This window comes from Nerophis lumbriciformis, linkage group LG03, assembly GCF_033978685.3.
Source record: "Nerophis lumbriciformis linkage group LG03, RoL_Nlum_v2.1, whole genome shotgun sequence".
Classification (NCBI taxonomy): Eukaryota; Metazoa; Chordata; class Actinopteri; order Syngnathiformes; family Syngnathidae; genus Nerophis; species Nerophis lumbriciformis.
Window position 1 is genome coordinate 29,380,001 of NC_084550.2, and position 22,754 is coordinate 29,402,754.

The following is a 22,754-nucleotide window of genomic DNA, read 5'->3' on the forward strand; positions in this document are numbered from 1 at the left end:
CTAGACTTCAGGCAACGTGGATCCTGTGCCTCTCCTGTCTTCCTCCAGACTCTGGGACCTCGATTTCCAAAGGAAATGCAAAATTTGCATGGTTGGGTGATGGTTTGGGGTGCCATGTCATCTGCTGGTGTCGGTCCACTCTGTTTCCTGAGATCCAGGGTCAACGCAGCCGTCTACCAGCAAGTTTTAGAGCACTTCATGCTTCCTGCTGCTGACCTGCTCTATGGAGATGGAGATTTCAAGTTCCAACAGGACTTGGCGCCTGCACACAGCGCAAAATCTACCCGTGCCTGGTTTACGGACCATGGTATTTCTGTTCTAAATTGGCCCGCCAACTCCCCTGACCTTAGCCCCATAGAAAATCTGTGGGGTATTGTGAAAAGGAAGATGCAGAATGCCAGACCCAAAAACGCAGAAGAGTTGAAGGCCACTATCAGAGCAACCTGGGCTCTCATAACACCTGAGCAGTGCCAGAAACTCATCGACTCCATGCCACGCCGCATTAACGCAGTAATTGAGGCAAAAGGAGCTCCAACCAAGTATTGAGTATTGTACATGCTCATATTTTTCATTTTCATACTTTTCAGTTGGCCAACATTTCTAAAAATCCCTTTTTTGTATTAGCCTTAAGTAATATTCTAATTTTGTGACACACGGAATTTTGGATTTTCATTTGTTGCCACTTCAAATCATCAAAATTAAATGAAATAAACATTTGAATGCATCAGTCTGTGTGCAATGAATAAATATAATGTACAAGTTACACCTTTTGAATGCAATTACTGAAATAAATCAAGTTTTTCAAAATATTCTAATTTACTGGCTTTTACCTGTATATATATCAAGTTTAGAGAAGACGGTTAGCTTCTCTTTGCACTGGGGTCAAATCAAGATGAACATTTGACATTGTAGATGTTCAAAATGTCCAGTGAAAGGCTTCAAGATGGCAAAACTATTTGTTATTGTCCATTAAGAAAATGGCACGTCGACAGGACTTTAGAGGGAGGTTTCACTGTACATGCAAGAGCAACTAGTTGTAGTGTGATTTGTCACTAGGGGGCACTAGACATGAAGACCAGCACTCCACTGGAAAGGCGCTCTCAGTAGGGAGATTAGCAAAGATGGGTTGAAATAGTCACGCACGATGGAAAGTGTAAAACAGAACAGATAGGGTGTCAGGTGTATGCTACTAAAGGTAAAGAAAAGGCGACAGACTGAAAAGTAAGTTAGAAAGTGTGGTGAAGAATAGTAGAAGATATGCACGTGCTGGGCGTACCTCTTCATTCAGGTTGGACGCCAACAGGACTCCTGACACTCCGGACCCTGACAGAGCAACACGGCCTGCGGCGGCTGCTGCGGCGGCGGCGGCACTCAAAGGACTGATGGCGCCTGTCAACAACAACACAAACTTGTGTTCAACTCAAGTCTGGTAGAATGACAGCTTTTAGTCAATGAAAACACATGCAACAGACAAGATAATACTGGTGCAAGGACACAAAAGAGGTGAATTAAGAGAAAATGCAAGACGAATATAGTGAGAAATGTATTTACCTGCTCCCTGCGAGAGGGAGAGAGATGAGGAATAACCTGCTGCACTGGAGTACGAGGCCAGCGCTCCAGATGGAGTACCTACAACAAAATCCAGTTACAGATGTATTACAGTGGAGCCTCCATTTACAAACCTCTCCGTTTGCTAACTTTTCTGTTGACAAACTTTTAGATGGCACCAAATATGCCTGTGTGCAAACCATGTCACGCTTCATTCATTCATTCATCTTGTGTCCCGCTGGCAGCAGTTTTGTGCTTGCTCGTACTAAAGAGATGGAGGAAGTACCACAGCAAGTTTTTAATTGTGATGAGAACTGACTTTTCTGGAAAAAAAGCCTCTAAAGCAGACTCATGATACAGTTCAGCAGCTCCGTCTGTCTGCACTGCAAAAAAGTCAGTGTTCAAAAACAAGGGGAAAAAATACAAAAATGAGGGGTATTTTATTTGAACTAAGCAAAATTATCTGCCAATAGAACAATAAATTTGGGCTTGTCAAGACTTTCCAAAACAAGTCAAATTAGCTAACTTCAATGAACCCAAAAATAGCTTAAAATAAGTATATTCTCACTAATAACAAGTGCACTTTTCTTGGTAGAAAAAAAAATATTAACCCTCTTTGCTCAATATGTTGAAAAATATTCTTAAAAGAAGTAAATGCTAGTGCCATTATCTTGACATCATGATATGCGCTCAGCATTACATTTACTTATACTAAAAACTAATTTATTGTTGTTAATGGAAATTCAGCAAGGCAAGCGCTTGTTACTCTCGGGGTCTCCTAGCCGCTCAGGCAAATCATATTGTCTAAAAATGCATTTTCCCATCGACAACATGACATCATCGCGCAAAGCGCGTGCTCTTTCAGTCAATTAGTGCACATATATACAGCTCGGAACCCCGGCCAAAAAATTTTTTATTGTAATTTTGAAGAATTTATCTGAATGTGCATGAACTATTTCTGTTTAAAATTGTATGAAATGTTAAATGTTTAAATATTAACTGTCAGTTTACTGTACTGTGCCAACTGTACTACTTTATGAGTACCTATTTTCTACTGTTTCATTGAAAATAAAACAGCAAAGTCCATTTGGCTGTCATCTGTTTTAATTATGAGACACAATTGTGTCAAAGTCATGATTTTTTTTGTTTATGCTTGAAATAAGAAATGATGACTTTAAAAAAGTAGTTTTATACTTGTGAGTGTTGATGACACAGCTTTGCAACACTTGATATTCTAGTTTCAAGCATGTTTTACTCAATATAGGTCATCACATCTCAGCAACAAGCTGTAATATCTTACTGAGATCATTTAGGACCAAAACACTTAAAACAAGTAAAACACTAACATAAAATCTGCTTAGTGAGAAGAATGATCTTGTCAGAGAGAAAATAAGCAAATATCACCCTTATTTGACATATTTCATCTTACTTAGATTTCACTTTTTGCAGTGTGCTTGCTGCTCCTCCACAAGGTGTATGTGCAGTACTACAAGTGGGATTTAAATGTTTATTATTGTAACAATATTAGGGGTGGGACAATATTGCAGATACCGTGGTTTCAGAGTATTTACAGTAATGCTATGACCGTATCAAACAAAAACTTGGTGTGCAGGTCTGAAAATAAACTGCATCTCCCAGAATCCTCTGCACAGCACGGGGCGACAAGGGGGTTGGGGGGAGATGGGCGTGGAACGCTGTAAGCAGGAAGTAAAGTGTGTTCGTAGTTGATGAGACCAATTGGTTTTTTTGGGACATTTCCTGAAAAATTCATCTAAATCCATCCATAACTGTTTGAGTTATGTTTCTAACAGACAGACATTGTCTTTTGTTGCGCCTTAAAAAAGTGTTAATACTGTAAGTACTGTATTTATTACACACAATGTGCATCTTCATTAACCAGGGAAACTAGCACCCTTTGAGGAACATTTCTATCAGCACAAAGTGCTGCCATGCAAACCCCGAAAGAACATTTTTGAAAATCAAGACTACATTTCCTTCAAGTGGGTGCATTTCTACTAGAGGTGGAGGAAATCATCACATTTTTAGATGCATCAAAATGTAGACATGGACGATCATAAAATAGATTAGTAAACATCCATCCATCCATTTTCTACCGCTTATTCCCTTTGGGGTTGCGGGGGGCGGGGCGCTGGAGCCTATCTCAGCTACAATCGGGCGGAAGGCGGTGTACACCCTGGACAAGTCGCCACCTCATCGCAGGGCCAACACAGATAGACAGACAACATTCACACTAGATTAGTAAACATCAATAATGGATTTATAGTTGACAGATGTAAAATGTGTCACCTCACCAAAGATCCGACCAGCTCCTTTATTTTAGGGCACATGTTCCAGTTTTACACATTTACATCAATTTAATACATGTAATGGGAATTTATGTAACTGTTTGTTACAAATGCACAGTTTTTTTTAAATTGCAAGTGATAAACGCTTATTTCATGAAACAAAAACAATTGTAAAACTACATCATGTACATAAACTAAAGATGCATCTAAAATAAATTTTTAATCAAAGCATAATAGAATCATGAGGTGCCCAAAGAGTCACACTCATTTCTACACTATTTTTGGAACTAGTAAACAAGCTAGATGTTAAACTAGCAAGCTTGTGGTCTTAACTTGTATCTTCTATTTATTTTGGAGCAGTGAAACAAGCTTGCTAGTATGTAGCGCACTTATTGTATGTTTGCTGTCAGAGCCACAACATTGACGGCTCTCTACTTTGCTGCTAATCCTATTAGCTTGTCCTGCAAGTCAGTGGGGCGTTTAGGCAAGAGGAAGAGCGAGTACCTGCGGTCGATGAGAGCATTTATTTTGTTTACATTGTATTTTTATAGATATTTTATTTAAAGAAACGTGGAAGTGACATTTTGACGCGAAAAATTAATGTTTAATTTAAGGCCCAAGCTGTTGATGCTTTTTTTTTTTTTTATCTTTGCTATTTGGGCTTATTGGACCCTAATTAGAATAAAAACTAAGAATCACCTTTTGATATGATGTACTTATTAGTCCATAAGTAACAAACGTGTACTTCATGTTTAGTGACATGCTAATTCTTATTTTTACACTTTTTTTTCTCCAAATTCCATGGTATGTTATACTCTTCTGACACCACCAGATGGCAGTATAAGTGTCCACATAAGCGGCCATAAGACCCCAATACAGTAGCGTACACAATTTTGGAAATAAGAGCTAAAAGGTGCTGTCCACGCCTTTAGAGGTTAGCGCAAGTTTCCATAGATATTTCACATGCCTGATTAACAAACGTGGTGTGTTGAAATCGCCATGTGAAATTGCTAATGCTAATTAGCAGCGTGTCAATGGCAAACCAGTGTATGTTAGCCTTTATGAAAAAGTGGAGCCTCGCCTTACTTTTGTTGGGAGCGTTTTTTGAGTCCATTTCTTTGTTGGCATTGAAAATTGCAACATTACCTAGAGGTAGTTTCACTTAGTCCACTCTCAGTGCTGCTGGAGTGATGGCCAAGTGCTGATATGAACTCGACGCGACGTCACGCTCAACCCGGTTACAGTAAAATGACACTGTGGGATTTCACGTGAATTGTCGCCCGTTAGGACAAGTGGATTTGGTCAGTGCTAAAAAAAAAGAACCGGATGTGGTACACCAATGCCTAGTCATGGACACCACGTAAAGTAGACCGTCAAGCTGAAGGAAACCTTCAAATGTTTGGGTAGAGAAATAAGAGGCCTGTTCAGATGCATCTTTTTCATGAGCGCTCCTCCACATGGAGAGTAACCAAGTGAAGCCTAGGTATGACACCTCCCAGGACTGAATTAGTATCTATGTCAATGCATACTGTAGGCCACATGTGTTGGTACATTGTAATAACGTATTTACCCAATAATGAATGATCCTTGTTGGACTCTCCATCTCCAGTAGGCAGATCAGGCCGGGTGTAGTCTCGACTCTTGTCATTGTTGTACTTGACGTTAAGATTCACCAGCTTACTGAAATCGATCCTCAGAGTGCAGCATGAATTATATATGTTCTGTCCATCTAGAGACTGGAACGGAAGACACATAACAGGATTACACTTGCATAGACCTTTCATTCTCCTGAATGAATGGGGGAAACAAAAGATCTACTTTCTAGTGAAAATCTCATTCTCAGGATAATAATTGATACATTGTGGACGCTCAACAAATCTCCAGCAAAGCACGCCAACAATATGATGTGGGCATGAAATTAAGCTAATATTCCAAACATGTTCTTACCACTTTAGCCTGCTGGGCGTTGGTGGGGTCACTGAACTGCAGAAGTGCTTGGAACTGGTTGTTCTTGGTGAAGGTGATGATCTTCATTACAGTCCCAAACTTACTGAATATCTGAAGAAAACATCACAAACCACAATTCATTTAGTGTTAGCATAGCAGTTAAAACCAAGCTAGGATTAAACATCACAAATGGTCAAACAATAGGTTAATTTCAATAAATGGAACCCAGTCGTCCCTTGTAATTGGTTCTAAACATGACCACAATAAATGCAGTTCCAATTATTAATTAAAAATTAAATCTTTTCATAGCAAGAGATAAAAAAATGTTTACTACTACCCTCTAAATACTTGTTTTGACATTATGACAGCCCTCTAGAAATGTAATCTAATAGAGTTATGCTGCCTGAGGCTGAGCCAATCAGAGGCCACGATACTGAACCACACGCTCTGATTGGTTTGCTGTCCAATAGCATTGATATATTTGGAGTTTATTTAGCCCTTATTAGGCTTGAAAAGGATTTATGGCCAAAAAAATGGTGTGATATGCTTTACAAAATATTTTTATAAATGACAGTATTTGGAGAGCGATGTATTGTGAATAATGTATTCCATTACAGGAGTTCAAATAAGAATAAGAGTGCTAATTAAAGGCTCGGGAAGTGTGTGCAGTTCATTTTTTGGTAAGAATGCAAACCAAGTTACAACTTTGACAATATTTAGAATTTTGCAAGATATTAAATTTGGGGTTTTATTAACAGTAAATGATCGTCATTCTTGGAATGTTGAATAGTTTGTCAAGTCAATCTAAAGAAAAGGTCTGCTATGAAACAGAAAAGGGCTCAAATTAAATAAGCTTTGCTTACATGCAGTAAAAAAAAAAACACTGGAACTATGTGATGTACCACAGGGGTTCTTAACATTTTGGACTTTGGAGCCAAACTTTTAGACTACAGAGGAGCCCGGGGCCCGCTCCAATATTAAGACTGAATTAGTCATCTTAATCATATTCAATTATTTCTAACCTAATTACAGTTGAAACAGGTTAACATACTTGTCAAATGATTTGAAACCAATAAAGAGTCTTATTTAACACACAAACCTTAGGTTTAGGTCAGGCTGATTAGAAAAATAGAAATACACTGCATGAGAAAGGACTCAAATGCTGATGAAAAATACATGCACATGCAATTATGTAGTACTAAAATCATTTACCTAAACTTTCAGTAAAATTAAAGTGCAAATTAAAGCTACATCGCTTTAGTCATATTTTTTGCGCTTAAAGGGGTTGTTGGCAACATTTACAGAGATACCTAGAGGACGCCAACGTGTTTTACACAGTATATATCCCGCCTTCTTGTACACAACATGCACGCACATTAGCTTCAGGTGTTGTTAGCTAAAAGCAGCAATTTGGACAGCTAGCGTTAGCTGTCATCGAATGTATATTCTATCATAACATGACTGCAAATTGTTTGTTGCTTCTCTTGAAATGCTTTTGTCTCTGCGTTGGCGCTCCCTGCACGAGCGTGTTGACCAGACCGGGTGAATGACCACCATAAACACCATCATTTTATCCGCCCTGTAAAAATGTGTATTGCATAAACTTTGTAATTGTGAATAAATATAGACAATTGTGAAACAAATGTTTCACAATTTAGCTCCAGACTTCTTCTGTTTGTTTGATATTGTCATTACTGCCACAAGTGATGGAAAAATGTATTACAACCAAACGGACCAAAGGTGAGAAACATATATTTTTAGTGGCCCAACAATAGGTCCTATGATTGAGAAACACTGATGTACCATATCATTAATGTATGAACGTTTGAAAATTAACCCATACCATAACAAAATACAGTATATAACTGTAATATGTTCACTGTGGGAGGAGTACAGTCCGTCCTGTCCTATTCTAGGAAATGTTTGGTAGAGATTTTCTTTATTTAATTATAACTGGTGTTGAATGTTGAATGAAAATTTGGGAACCACTTCTCTATACTTCAGAGAGTGAAACAAGACGATGCCCGTTAAAAGAAAATACCTGTTGCAGAACATCGAGAGTCACGGGATAAAACATGTTGTCGATTATAATACGCAGCACGGGGCTGGGAGGTGGAGTGAGGTCCAGAATGCCAGGGTCCGATGATGGAGAACTTCCATCCTGCACTGCAGAGACAGCCTGCAGTACTGCCTGGGCTCTCTGGAGAAGATCACATCCAACATTAGATCACGCCTGGTTGGTGTTCACACATAGTAAGTATGTTGTTATGGAATGATTGACACATTAGTGCAGTGATCCACACATCTGATCGCTGCAGCCAGCACTCATCTCAACATCACAAACTTCCTTATTCTGCACCAATCACGGCTGAGGTGGGCCAGTTGTTCACAAACCTCCAAGCACTGCAGGAAAGCAATAAAACTGCGTGTGTTGTAAGATGTACTTTTCATCTGAACACAGCCTCGTCTCTCTTTAGAACACAGCAGTTGCGAAGAGCCCTGAAGTCCAACAATACACTTCCCGCCTTCACAATAAGAGCGCTGCACTAAAATCCTGTCTGACAAAATAGGGGCCTCAGTAAAATAACTTACATAAGCATATCTTCTGCACATTAGTTGAGTTCTGCTACTTTGGTTTTGCTTTAATAATTGTGGCAATATGCTGCGCGTTGTATTCCATTATTTCGGATGTATTAATGAACATTTTATATACATTATTAAAGAATTTAAATTATAGTTAAGTTAAACTTGCTTGTCATAAAATCATTTAAATTAAAAATGGTATATTTCGAAATAAAAACATTTTCGTACTGGTTCAGGGCCTGTTTAACCCTTGTGCACCCCTAGGGCTCAAAATGATCATTGCATGTCTACCTTATGGGATGTCATTGTTTAGTTTAAAGGGTTGTGGTCTGAAATTTAGCTGGGAGCTTCTCACAATTTTTTTATTTGCATTGAATTTTTGATTGCAAAATCAAACAAGAATATAGGATACACCCATAAAACATACACACTTTCTCTTAACTATATTTTGCATTTTGCCATTAATAACAAATCTGTTATATTTGACAAAAAAAAAACAAAGCATAAAAAAACTAAAAAATATCGATCAATAACTGAAGTTGTTTAAAGATTTCAAGTATGGAAAGTGTAAAAATAAATGAATTTATTGCTGTATTTCACCCTTTTATGAACCTATCCCATTTGGATCCTAAGAAAGGTTGCACACAGTTTAAACACCACCACTGCTTTAGAAGCACCGCATTTTTTTGGACTATAAGGCGCACTTCAAATCCCTTCATTTTCTCAAAAATCCACAGTGCACCTTATAACCCGGTGCACCTAATGTACGGAATAATTCTGGTTGTGCTTACCGACCTCGAAGCCATTTTATTTGGTACAAAGTGTAATGATAAGTGTGACCAGGAGATGGCAGTCACACATAAGAAACATGTGTAGACTGCAAGATGACGCCAGTAAATCAACACCAAAGCTTTGATGTTTCATTGAGAATATAGAACATTACACACAGTGCTCAAAAATCTGTCCAAATATTTGAGTACGACTTTGGTAAGCTATGAAGCCGCACCACTTGATAGATTGTCGGAGAATTACGGAATTATTATCTGGGACATTATCTGGTGTTTAGTGTGTCCTTCGTTTTCTCTATCTTCTTGTTATGTGACATTCATCCTCTACTGTTGCCATTTCTAATATAAAGTAGTGTAAAGTTCTCACGTATATCTGTCAGTAGACTCGCTATGGAAGCACTAAAAACTATCGGTGTAGTGAGTTTACATTATTCACCCAAGGAACTTTAGTTATTAGAGTTCCGGTCGGACGTTTTTTTACGGGACACATTTCGGGTGTTGTTGCACTAGTGAGCCACGGATGAGGAGATGCTGCTCCGTTATTGATTGAAGTAAAGTCTGAATGTCATTAAAACAGTTAGCTCCATCTTTTGACACTTCTTCCACTCCCGTCCTTGCACGCTACACCGCTACAACAAAGATGACGGGGAGATGCTGCTGTCCAAGTGGAGGCACATAAATAAAACGGCGCATCCTGAAGAGACTTTCAGAAAGTGACTTGAAGATGATGGGTAAAACATCATCTATGCAACATTTTGAGCAAAGACTCACCATTACATGTTATGTAGACCACAAGGAAGTCTTTAAATGTAGAAATCAAATATGACCTGTTTAAATCTGGTGTGCCTTTTGTATGAAAATAGCCTGAATAGACCCGCTCATCTGCAGTGCACCTTATAATCCGGTGCACCCTATGGTCTGAAAAATACAGTAGTGATTTGGTACTAGTATTGGTATAAATGCAAAGGATATCTACCCAAAGTGGGGATACAAGTTTCAAGTGACTGAATACCTGGTTTAGAGCAGAGTCGGTCTTCAGTTCCTTATGGTTGGAGTACTGGATGAAGATGGGACTATTTCTGACCTGCAGATGAAAAAGTATTTAATGTATGCAAAGCTCTATGAGGGTGAGACCAAGGAGCAGTACTAACCTGAGGTGTAACAGCTGAGTAGTAGTTGACCATGGTGATGGCAGCTTCCTCTGTACTGAGCTCCAGAAATGCCTTGGAGGAGAAGACGTGTTTTGGGGGAATCATAAATTGCTGCCATGACATAGACTTATCCCAAAATGTGGCACTTACCTGGTTTTTCCCCTTCAACATCAGTATGTTGGTAACCTTCCCAAAAGGCAGACCCAGTGCAATGACCTCGGTCTCTGATACTTCGTTGGGGAGTTTCCTGATGTGGAGAACTCTGGACGGGGGCGACTCGTCCAGACGCTGTTTCTTAGTGTCACTGCCGTTTGCTGCGCACACATGCAACACGCTTAAACCAAGTACACGCTAGTATCTAAATCATTACTTTCTTCTCAAACTTTTACTCAAAAGGGGCCAAATCGCACTCATTGCAGCAGCTTTTCAAACAACATTGGATCCCAGGGAGGCACCATTGTAAATGTATTTTAACACAATACCAACAAACAGTCTCCTCCACAGGAAACAGGAAACAATTCAATATTAAAAATACCAAAAAACTGTTATTTATTTCAAATATCACCATTTTGATGATCCATTGATGAACTTAAGCACTCTACACATTTTATTTTTTTACCTGCTATACAGTATAAACTGTCAGCTGATCAAATGATTGAAACGTTTTAAAAATATTTTATTTCGGGCTGTGCAATTCAGCTAAAAAACATTATGATATACAGTAAGTGTTTTATATCAGTCGATATCAATAATTATGGATAGAGATGTCCGATAATGGCTTTTTTGCCGATATTCGATATTGTCCAACTCTTAATTACCGATACCGATATCAAGCGATACCAATATATACAGTGGTGGAATGAACACATTATTATGCCTCATTTTGTTGTGATGCATTAAACAATGTAACAAGGTTTTACAAAATAAATCAACTCAAGTTATGGGAAAAAAATGCCAACATGGCACTGCCATATTTATTATTGAAGTCACAAAGTGCATTTTTTTTAACATGCCTCAAAACAGCAGCTTGGAATTTGGGACATGCTCTCCCTGAGAGAGCATGAGGAGGTTGAGGTGGGCGGGGTTTTGGGGTAGGGGGTAGCGGGGGGTGTATATTGTAGCGTCCCGAAAGAGTTAGTGCTGCAAGGGGTTCTGGGTATTTGTTCTGTTGTGTTACGGTGCGGATGTTCTCCCGAAATGTGGTTGTCATTCTTGTTTGGTGTGGGTTCACAGTGTGGCGAATATTTGTAACAGTGTTAAACTTGTTTATACGGCCACCCTCAGTGTGACCTGTATGGCTGTTGACCAAGTATGCTTGCTTTCACTTGTGTGTGTGAAAAGTCGTAGATATTATGTGACTGGGCCGGCACGCAAAGGCAGTGCCTTTAAGGTTTATTGTACTTCTTCCTACGTCCGTGTACACAGCCGCCTTTTAAAAAGTCATACATTTTACTTTTTGAAACCGATACCGATAATTTTGAAACCGATACCAATCATTTCCGATATAACATTTTAAAGCATTTATCGGCCGATATTATCGGACATCCCTAATTATGGATATTTTTTATGACCTAACAAAAATAAGGACCAGGAGAAAATATATTAAATGTAAACATTTGCATTTCGAATGTCAACACAAGCATGGAAAACAGTCAAAGTAAAGAAAGTAGTAAAATCACATTGAACACTTAACTATGAGCTCTTAAAATGAAGGTACTAAAATGAGGAATATGTAAGAAATGCTTCATAAAGTGGAGGAAAATAGTGTGAAAATAGTTCAACCTGAGAAGAAGTATTGTCTGCAGGTTTAGTGGCAGGAAGCTACAGCTGTGCTCTAAAGGGTGGGCGTGGTGTGGTATTAGTGGTGTTGGTGCATCATTTACACACCACACTGGTCTGACTATGGTTCTTTTTTTTTTTTTAAGTGCCATATTGTCCAGGTGACTTTTCCTCTCTTATCCACAATTTCTTCATGTTGACTTTCTCTTCTCACTGCATGCAAAGAATCAAGCGCCAGACAACAAGATGGCACAAACCAACTAGATAGTTGATACTGTTACCTGATTGGCTGTTAGCGTGTCACTCCCACTGATCACTTCCTGTGTTGCTAGGTAACCAGAGAGCCTTTGTTCTTGCAACCAACCTTGCTACGCTACTTCCACTTTCTTCCAACAAAGGAAATAATATATATATCAAACATTTTATCATATGCGTTTTTTATTGATATCAATTGATCGTTTTATTGCCCAGCTCTATTTGAATCTACATTTAAAACGGTCCAGATAATATGCATTGATATGCTTGGGTGGAAGTTTTGCTCCACAGTCACTTTTATAAGCTGGGTTGTGGGATTCCATTATGTTGATAATTAATCCAACACCACCCTCTCCAGAAGTGTCATCATTTATCATGTGAAAATGTGCATTATTTAAATATATATCTAGACATCACCGCTATTTTTTTCCCAGACACAGTCGAAAATAAACTTCATCAACATTATATAGATTCACTCGGTCACAACATCAGGTCCACCTGTGCATCTCCGATAGATTCAGATTCTGCATAAAAAAAAACTCTGCAAGTTCGGTATGGGTATTATTCACATTTAAAACGATACGGTACCAAAATCCGGTACTGAGAATCGATACCGGTACTCAACGATACCAATTTTCAACTATTGTGTGTGTTAATAAATGTTAATTGCTTGATAATAAAAATATTTTGTAATCTAACATTGAAAAATGAGCTGATAACTATGTTTACATTTGAGTCTCATATGCAATGCAGTTGCACTTCCAAGACACTAGATGGCAGTGCAGTAAAGGCGATATATGGTATGTTGTCTAACGTGGAAGTAGTTTTTCCCAGGACGCTGAATGTGTAATGTTGCGCCCTACATGGTGTTCGTAGCGCAAGTATTTTGCTTATTAGGCACCAGCTAGCTGTTTGATTGTAACATTCGTCTTAGTAGTAATTTGTATGTTGGTATATACAGTAGCATTAGCATCAAGCTATCGCATTTTGGCATACTTGCTTAAACGAGTCTGGCCATGTCCGCTCTGAATGTTGCTTCAGTGATTGTTTACGTGAGCCAGCGTGACGCTACATGCAAAAAATGTATCAAACTATGGCACGGTTCCATTTGACTTGAGACCACACCGGTAGTACTGACAGAATTTGGTCGGTGCCCATAGAACAGAATTCAGTACCCATCCCTAATGCAAGCGCACGCCAAAATGCATCAACCTAAAGGTTTGGCATGGTTTAAATTGAGTAGACAACATTTTGACAACATTAGGAAGTCAGAAAAGACAAAGTTCATCAAAGATCCCCTAAAAGTGAATAGAATAAAGAGCTCCTCCTTGTGGATGATTAGATAGAAGAGAGCTTCCCTCACCAGTCAGAGTGTTTGGGCTGCTGCCGTACATGCTGAGCTCATCTGAGCCTCTCTGGAAACAACAAAAACAGAATAAAATGGTTATTTGCCTTGTTTGCCATGCTGCAATATCCAAATGCTGCACAAAAGCAAAACATTTTTACACACAAACCCCCAAAACAAGTGCAGGAGAGAAATGCTTAGGCACAGTTTACACTGCACACCAAATTGCATTTGTTTGCCCGCAGGTGACACAGATCAGATTTTTTTCTAAATAGTAAATAAATGTGATCAGAAGTCCATTCACAATGGAGTCCATGTGAGTTGCTCTATTCTGCCTTTAAAGCCCCTAAAAACACCCAAACACCTCTGTCAAGGTTTTATATACATGCTACTGTAGTAACATTTATAATTACATTTAATATTGACATATTTTGTTCATTTTAAGCATACGCAGCGCATTCATTTCAAAAAGGCATCACGGCGTTCGCTTGTTGTTTCAACATTACTGATTAAAACTCACTGCAGACTTCATGAGAGCCAACCAACAATAAAACATCACTTACTGTACAAGATCTGCTGTCATTAGGATGCTGACTGATAGGATCTTGTGAGAGGCATGATTTATGAAAAGTAATAAAGTTTGACAAGCAAGGAAACGAGGAAGTTGCTGATCACTCGGTCATGTCAACATTGGCACATGCTAGTGATCTAGGCTAGCTTGTGTTAGCGCTTATAATAATATCATGAATGAATATTCACATCAGCAAATGTAAATGGAGTATTGTTGGCGCTTTCTGGATGTTTTTTAATTGGGTTTTATGGGCAGAATATTGGCTCCTTTATTACCAGTTAGAATACATTCTAAAAATTAATCCGTGGTGTCTTTCATAATGATTGTGAACCATAGGCAAAATTGCACTTCCCCATTAACTAATCCCTTTACTTCTTATTACATACACTCATAAAAATAAGGCAGCTATGATTTTTGGGAGTTTAATTTTCAAAGTGAAGGACACATTTCTCCTAATGGACAGCCATTGATTTTTGAATTTCCAAAATGAGTAGCTCCCTGAATATTTGGCCGATCAGAATTTTTCAAGTACACTTGGAAAGCTTTTTTCCTTAGTCTTTGCTATTTAATTTTTTTATTTTAGATATTTTGCATTGGAAATATTTTTGTCACGTACCTAATTTACTGTATGCGATTGCTAGTTTCTAGTGTGGAGGATGCATATATGTTTAAGAGTTCTTTCTTTTTACATAGCCATGTTTAGAGTATATAGTACTTTTCCTTTGTATATTCTACCAGTCTCTCTTTGTCTTCAGATTGTCTGTTTAGTGTCTTAAACCATCAGGAATGTGAAACCAAACCCCCAAATATTCCTTATCAGTGTTGCGAGTGGGTGGGGGGCTTTTTTTGTGTGCAAGAAGTTGGTTTTTCTGTTTGAATGTCAGATCAACTAGAGTAGCCGATATGAATCTATTGGTTAAACTGATCTCCTAAAGCTTTAGCAAAACTTGAAAATATTCCAATTCTGTCTTGATGGTCCTTACTCAGCATATATGTCATCGAAAGAACTTGGGATTGACCAGTAACTTAGATTCCCTAGGAGGAAGAACTGGTCCGACGCAACACTAGTCGCAGGTGTTTTATGCTGTTTTGTGTATTTTTGGATCATTTCTGTGCGTTAGTCACAGTATTTTATTAACAGGACATTTCCCTACTCACCTCATTACTTAGTACAACAATTGTGTGACGGCAACAGACCAAAAGCTTACCTTCACACCAACTGCAACATCACTGCCAGCGTAGAGGATGGATGCATCGATAGGGAAGGAAGATGAAAATGCAAATTCAGTACAAATAATTGTTAGCGACAACATTTGCAACATCATTCAAGATGTGAATGTGTATTTTGATTAATCAAACACAAAGCATTCTGATGCATTGTACTTAGGGCTGGGTGATATATGGAATATACTGGATATATCGTGGGTTTGTGTCTGTGCGATATAGAAAATGACTATATTGTGATATTGGAGTATACGTTCTCACACAGTTGCTTTTAGTTGCAGGCATTACACTACACTCACTCTTTCTTGTCTCTGCTTCTCACAGAGACATAAAACAAGCGCGCCTTCTTACATACGTCACATACTGTCGGGCGTGCAACGTCGTACACCCTCGCCCAGCAGAGAGGTAGCGGCATGGTAACGTTAGCTGTGGCAGGTGGTGCAAGCGGAGCGGTGCGAGTGGTAATACGAGAGAAAGAAGGTGCGAATCTGGTAACAAATGGAGGAAGAATAATTAATTCCCAAAAAAAACAGGCGGTGGTTTGGCTTCAAGTGGGAAGATGTTGAACAGACAACTGTAATATGTCAAGTATGCGGCAAAAGCGCTCCAAAAAGTAGCATTACTGCTAATATGTAGCATCATTTGAAAAGTCACCCGCTAGAAAATGAAGAGTGCTTGAAACTCCGCATGTCAACATCTCGGACAGTGCCACACCCACAAAATGCCCAAGCAACCAGCACTGACCCAATTCAGCCTGGCGTCTTCCATTTCCACATCAACAAAAATTGTCAACAACAGAAGGAGGTAACGTCCGCAGGAACCTACCACATAGTGAAGGACATACACTATTTGATTTCCTATTATGCAGCTCATTTTTATTTGACACTTATTGAAATATCTTGTGTGACATCATGCACAAAAGTGCACTTTATTTGTTTTAAACTATTGTAGTGGCGTTCTGTACAAAAAGTGCACTTTAATTTAGTGTTGTTTTGATATGTCATCTTAGTGACATGCACAAAAGTGCACTAATAGCTTGTTTTAAAATGTCTCTGACAATCTTGCACTTTCTGTTTGGAAATGACATGAATGTTTGTGCCACTGCTTAATAACTGTTTAATAAATACACTTTTACTTGTGATTTCCCTCTCTGCATGAAAGTTTAAAAGTAGCATATATTAATGAAGAAGAATGTTTTAATGTAGACACATAGAATCATCATACTGCTGTGATTATATGCATCAAGTGTTCATTCAAGGCTAAGGCAAACTTTGCTTGCATTGCATGCAGAACGACTCTGGGCTTATGAACATTTACACTTCACCCAAAAACAATGGGCATATATACAAACACACTCCTCACCACCACTGCTTAATTCCTCTTCAGGGTTATGGACGGCTAGTAGCGCTTTATAGCAGCAGGCTGGCCTCCATGGCCCCAAATCCCCCCCCCCCCCCGTTGCGAGTTGTTGTGATTATATGTAACATGTTTATGTGTGCTATGCTAAATGAGGGTTAATCCCTTGGACTCAGTCTGGACCCCTCCCGAGGGTCCAGCCTTAGACTGATATTTTTTACTCTTCCCCCCTGTCCCAATATCACCTTTTTTAAGGAGCGCCATAAGTGGCTGATCCGTTGGCGGTCCCGTCTTGTCTCCCTGTAACGTATGTCTGCTCTTAGTCCAGTGGTTCTTAACCTTGTTGGAGGTACTGAACCCCACCAGTTTCATATGCGCATTCACCCAACCCTTCTTTAGTGAAAAATAAAATGTTTTCTTTTCAAATTCAAGACAAACTTATATGTTTTTGGTAACACTTTAGTATGGGGAACATATTCTAAGTCAGAATCAGAATCAGAATCAGCTTTATTGTCATTACGCAAGGTAACGAGATTGAGGCCATTCCATACAGTGCGATGTGTGCATGCTAGAAAAACAATGTGCAAATATATAGAAATATAAAAAATGTAGAAGTGCAATGAATAGGGTGTGAAATTAATATATACATGAAAAAACAAAACAAAAACAGGGTGGTTGGTGGAATGGGTTATTGCACCGAAGAGAAGGCAGTTATGAGGGACAATGGGGCAGTCCGTTCAGGATGGTTATGGCCCTGGGGAAGAAGCTGTTCTTTAGCCTGTTTGTTTTGGTTTTAATGCACCTGTAGCGCTTCCCAGAGGGCAGCAGGTGGAACAGGTCAGAGCCAGGGTGGGTGCTGTCCTTGATGATGGCACTGGCTCTGTTGAGGCAGCGGGAGGTGTAGATGTCCGTCAGAGAGGGGAGAGGGCGGCCGATGATCTTCTGAGCCGACTTGACCACTCTTTGCAGCCTCTCCCTGTCTGCTGCAGTGCAGCTGCCGTACCATACCGTAATACAGTAGGTCAGCAGGCTCTCGATGGACGAGCGGTAGAAGGTCAGCAGCAGGTCAGGCTTCAGGTTGTACTTCCCGAGGACTCTAAGGAAGTGTAGCCGCTGCTGAGCCTTCTTGATGATTGATGTGGTGTTGACTGTCCAGGAGAAGTCATTAGAGATGTGGACTCCAAGGTACCTGAAGGTGTGGACCCTCTCTACACGCTCGCCGTTGATGTAGAGGGGGGCAGGGTCGGTGCTGCTCCTCCTGAAGTCGACGATGATCTCTCTGGTCTTGCTGGTGTTGTCAGTGATTTTCAACCTTTTTTGAGCCAAGGCACATTTTTTGTGTTGACAAAATGCGGAGGCACACCACCAGCAGAAATCATTAAACAACGAAACTCAGTTGACAGTAAAAAGTCGTTGTCGCAATTGTTGGATATGGCTTTAAAACATAACCAACCATGCATCAATATAGCTCTTGTCTCAAAGTAGGTGTACTCTCACCACCTGTCACATCACGCCGTGACTTATTTGGAGTTGTTTGCTGTTTTCCTGTGTGTAGTGTTTTAGTTCTTGTCTTGCGCTCCAATTTTGGTGGCTTTTTCTATTTTTTTGGTATTTTCCTGGAGCAGTTTCAGGTCTTCCTTTGAGTGATATTTCCCGCATCTACTATGTTTTTATCCTTCTTTGTGGGGACATTGTTGATTGTCATGTCATGTTCGGATGTTACATTGTGGACGCCATCTTTGCTCCACAGTAAGTCTTTGCTGTCGTCCAGCATTCTGTTTTTCTTTACTTTGTAGCCAGTTCAGTTTTAGTTTCGTTCTGCATAGCCTTCCCTAAGCTTCAATGCCTTTTCTTAGGGACACTCACCTTTTGTTTATTTTTGGTTTTAGCATTAGACACCCTTTTACCTCTACGCTGCCTCCCGCTGTTTCCGAAATCTACAAAGCAATTAGCTACCTGCTGCCACCTACTGATATGGAAGAGTATTACACGGTTACTCTGCCGAGCTCTCGATAGCACCAACACTCAACAACAACACATCATTTACAGACTATAATTACTGGTTTGCAAAAAACATTTTTTACCCCAAATCAATTAGGGGCGGCGTGGCGCAGTGGAAGAGTGGCCGTGCGCGACCCGAGGGTCCCTGGTTCAATCCCCACCTAGTACCAACCTCGTCATGTCCGTTGTGTCCTGAGCAAGACACTTCACCCTTGCTCCTGATGGGTGCTGGTTAGCGCCTTGCATGGCAGCTCCCTCCATCAGTGTGTGAATGTGTGTGTGAATGGGTAAATGTGGAAGTAGTGTCAAAGCGCTTTGAGTACCTTGAAGGTAGAAAAGCGCTATACAAGTACAACCCATTTATCATTTAAATCGGTGAAATTAGATAATCTCCCACGGCACACTAGACTGTATCTCACGGCACACTAGTGTGCCGCGGCACAGTGGTTGAAAAACACTGTTCTAAGTAACAAAGACTTAATTTAGAGTTATTTGGTTAGGGCCAGGGTTAGAGGGTTGGGGTTCGAATAAGGCCATCAATCAATCAATCAATCAATGTTTATTTATATAGCCCTAAATCACAAGTGTCTAAAAGGGCTGCATAAGTACTTAATAATGACTAGTTAAGAGCCAATATGTTACTATTTTTCAATAATTTCACCTAAAATAATTATTTTTTCTTTTTTTTGTAAAATATCACAATATTGCCAATTTTTTTGGTGTTCTTGTAAAATAGTGACATTTTGTGAGTAAAATTATGACTTTTGCCATAATTTTGCCAAGTGAAATTCCAATTATTATTATTATAATATTGCCCAAAATGTTCTAGTTTTCTTATAAAATTGTGACTTTTGTCGAGTAAAATTACGACTCTTCATAAAATTGCCAAAATGTTAAGCCTTTCTTGTAAAATTGCGACTGTTATTGAGTACAATTCCAACTTTTCTCATAATATCGCACAAATGTTCATTTTTTCTCGTAACATTTTGACTTGCGTTGAGTAAAATTACGACTTTTATTACAATACTGCCAAAATTTAAAGTTTTTCTTGTGAAATTCCAACAAATTTTTCACAACAAGCTTTTTAATACTTACATACTATGTATATATTATTAATGTTGTAAATACAAATCTTATCTATAAAGGCATTTTTCTCAGGTCTCAAGAAGGTAAAAAATACAAGATGTTCCCCATACTAAAGTGTTACCATGTCTTTTTACTGGTGCACAAAATGAAGCATGCATGAACATCACCTGGTTCAAAGAACAAAAGCAACACAGTGCATAAACTCACAACAAATCACACACCTGCAAACCAGTCAGCTGTTGTCGTATCCGTAATACGCCGATAGGGAGAAGTTTGTATTTACCGTATTTTCCGCACTATTAGCCGCACCTAAAAACCACAAATTTACTCAAAAGCTGACAGTGCGGCTTATAACCCGGTGCGCTTTATATATGGATTAATATTAAGATTCATTTTCATAAAGTTTCGGTCTCGCACCTACGGTAAACAGCCGCCATCTTTTTTCCCCGTAGAAGAGGAAGTGCTTCTTCTTCTACGCAAGCAACCGCCAAGGTAAGCGCCCGCCCCCATAGAACAGGAAGCGCTTCTTCTTCTACTGTAAGCAACCACCCGCCCGCGTAGAAGAAGAAGCGCGCGGATATTACGTTTCATTTCCTTTGTGTGTTTACATCTGTAAAGACCACAAAATGGCTCCTACTAAGCGACAGGTTTCCGGTTCATGAAAAGACGCAATCTCTCCATCCGCACACGGACTACTATTTCACAGCAACTGCCTAAAGACTTTCAAGAAAAGCTGGCTACTTTCCGTGCATATTGTAAAAACAAGATAGCTGAAAAAAAGATCCGGCCAGAGAACATTATCAACATGGACGAGGTTCCACTGACTTTTGATATTCCTGTGAACCGCACTGTGGATACAACGGGAGCACGTACGGTGAATATTCGCACCACAGGGAATGAGAAGTCATCCTTCACTGTGGTTCTAGCTTGCCATGCTAATGGCCAGAAACTTCCACCCATGGTGATATTCAAAAGGAAGACCTTGCCAAAAGAGACCTTTCCAGCCGGCGTCATCATAAAAGCTAACTCGAAGGGATGGATGGATGAAGAAAAGATGAGCGAGTGGTTAAGGTAAGTTTACGCGAAGAGGCCGGGTGGCTTTTTTCACGCAGCTCCGTCCATGTTGATATACGACTCCATGCGCGCCCACATCACGCTGGTTTTTAATATATTATTAAAGTTTGACTGACCTATCTGACTGTTTTTTTGACATTCCTTTAGCGCATTTAGATGCGGCTTACAACACGGGGCGGCTTATAGGTGGACAAAGTTTTGAAATATGCCGTTCATTGAAGGCGCGGCTTATAACCCAGGGCGCCTTATGGTGCGGAAAATACGGTACACGATGAGTCGGGTGTGTTTTGACCTCCCCTGAACCCCTGAGGCCGACTCACCGCACCCCTAGGGTTCCATCCAACCCAGGTTAAGAACCACTGACTTAGCGGGACTGTGCCCAGAATGAAATGTCAGTTCTTATGTGTCTTGTACATGTTAAAGAATGGACAATAATAAAGCATCTTCAATCTTGAATTGAATCTTGATATGGCTTGATCATCCATCCATCCATTTCTACCGCTTGTCCCTTTTGGGGTCGCGGGGATGGCCTAAAATATCCAGATATTAATAAAAGGCCATATTGCCCAGCCCTAATTGTGCTGTACTATAAAAAAAAGAGCTGATGTGTTATTAGTAAGACATATAATGAGGTTAGTAGAGAGTCAGTTAGCGTGTCAACAGGCTGCTAATCTTCACACAAATCAGTTAGCACTTAGCTGTTAGCACTTAGCTGTTAGCACCTTCGTGCTAGTACACTGTGGAGTGAGACCATTTCATTAAACAGTTTAAACGTTGTAATGACACACAGATGGTAAATAAAATCCCACTTTAGTGTCTGGTTTTGTTGCAAATGCGAGAAGATTGTAAGATACGAGTTAGTTAGCTAGTCCTTTGTGCTCAGCTAGCTGCTAGCATGCAAACTGCTAGCCATACGTCATCGGCGAAGGCGTCACGTCTAACGCTGGGAAAAGGAAGATAGAAACACGCGCGTCCACACTCGGTGTCTACAAGTTTATATGTTTACATATTTGCATGTTTACAAGTTGACATATTTGCATGTTTACCCGTCCATTGCAGCTCTTTGTCCTCTTCTGTGCGGAGCGACTTACTTGCAGCACAACGCCCGACACAGCGCGACGTTCCAGGACTGACAACTCACTGGCGCCACTTCACGTTTGGGAGGAACACTACACTTAAACATCATGTTTGGGAGGATCACTACACTTAAACATCACGTTTGGGAGGATCACTACACTTAAACATCATGTTTGGGAGGATCACTACACTTAAACATCATGTTTGGGAGGATCACTACACTTAAACATCATGTTTGGGAGGATCACTACACTTAAACATCATGCTTGGGAGGATCACTACACTTAAACATCATGTTTGGGAGGATCACTACACTTAAACATCATCATCATCATGCTTGCATTCTTTAAATATTTTCTTCCAGACTTTTACAAACATAACAACGGAAAAGGAGTAGGAAGAAGCATGAGCTCATCCAATCATCTCTCCCCTAAACTATTCTTTTTTCAATCAGATTAATCACACTTGTGAATTTGGATTCATCATGATTAATCATAGCTTTATTACTCACTTGTATCATTGAAACTAACGTAAAAAAGAGCCTGATATTTTATTTTATCATTTTTTTAAATGTGGGCGAGGAGTGATGGAGCTTGAGAGGTGCTGCAAAGAGGGAATGAGAAATAGGAATGGGTAAAGAGGAATGGGCAAAGAGGAATGGGC

General features: G+C 39.7%; 1 protein-coding gene across 1 annotated transcript in view; it reads right to left on the reverse strand.

The window, feature by feature from the left end:
• Positions 1-22,157, reverse strand: part of ptbp2b (polypyrimidine tract binding protein 2b) — a 32,754-nt gene extending 10,597 nt beyond the window's left edge. Inside the window, exons 1-11 of the mRNA XM_061936568.2 lie at positions 22,061-22,157; positions 15,482-15,503; positions 13,721-13,772; positions 10,474-10,637; positions 10,324-10,395; positions 10,185-10,256; positions 7,843-8,001; positions 5,802-5,912; positions 5,425-5,590; positions 1,552-1,629; positions 1,277-1,389 (exon numbers count right to left, since the gene is read on the reverse strand). Of these exons, the coding sequence (XP_061792552.1) occupies positions 1,277-1,389; positions 1,552-1,629; positions 5,425-5,590; positions 5,802-5,912; positions 7,843-8,001; positions 10,185-10,256; positions 10,324-10,395; positions 10,474-10,637; positions 13,721-13,772; positions 15,482-15,503; positions 22,061-22,068 (1,017 nt within the window). The 5' untranslated portion in view covers positions 22,069-22,157. The remainder of the gene's footprint in view (positions 1-1,276; positions 1,390-1,551; positions 1,630-5,424; positions 5,591-5,801; positions 5,913-7,842; positions 8,002-10,184; positions 10,257-10,323; positions 10,396-10,473; positions 10,638-13,720; positions 13,773-15,481; positions 15,504-22,060) is intronic.
• Between the last annotated feature and the right edge of the window lie 597 nt (positions 22,158-22,754).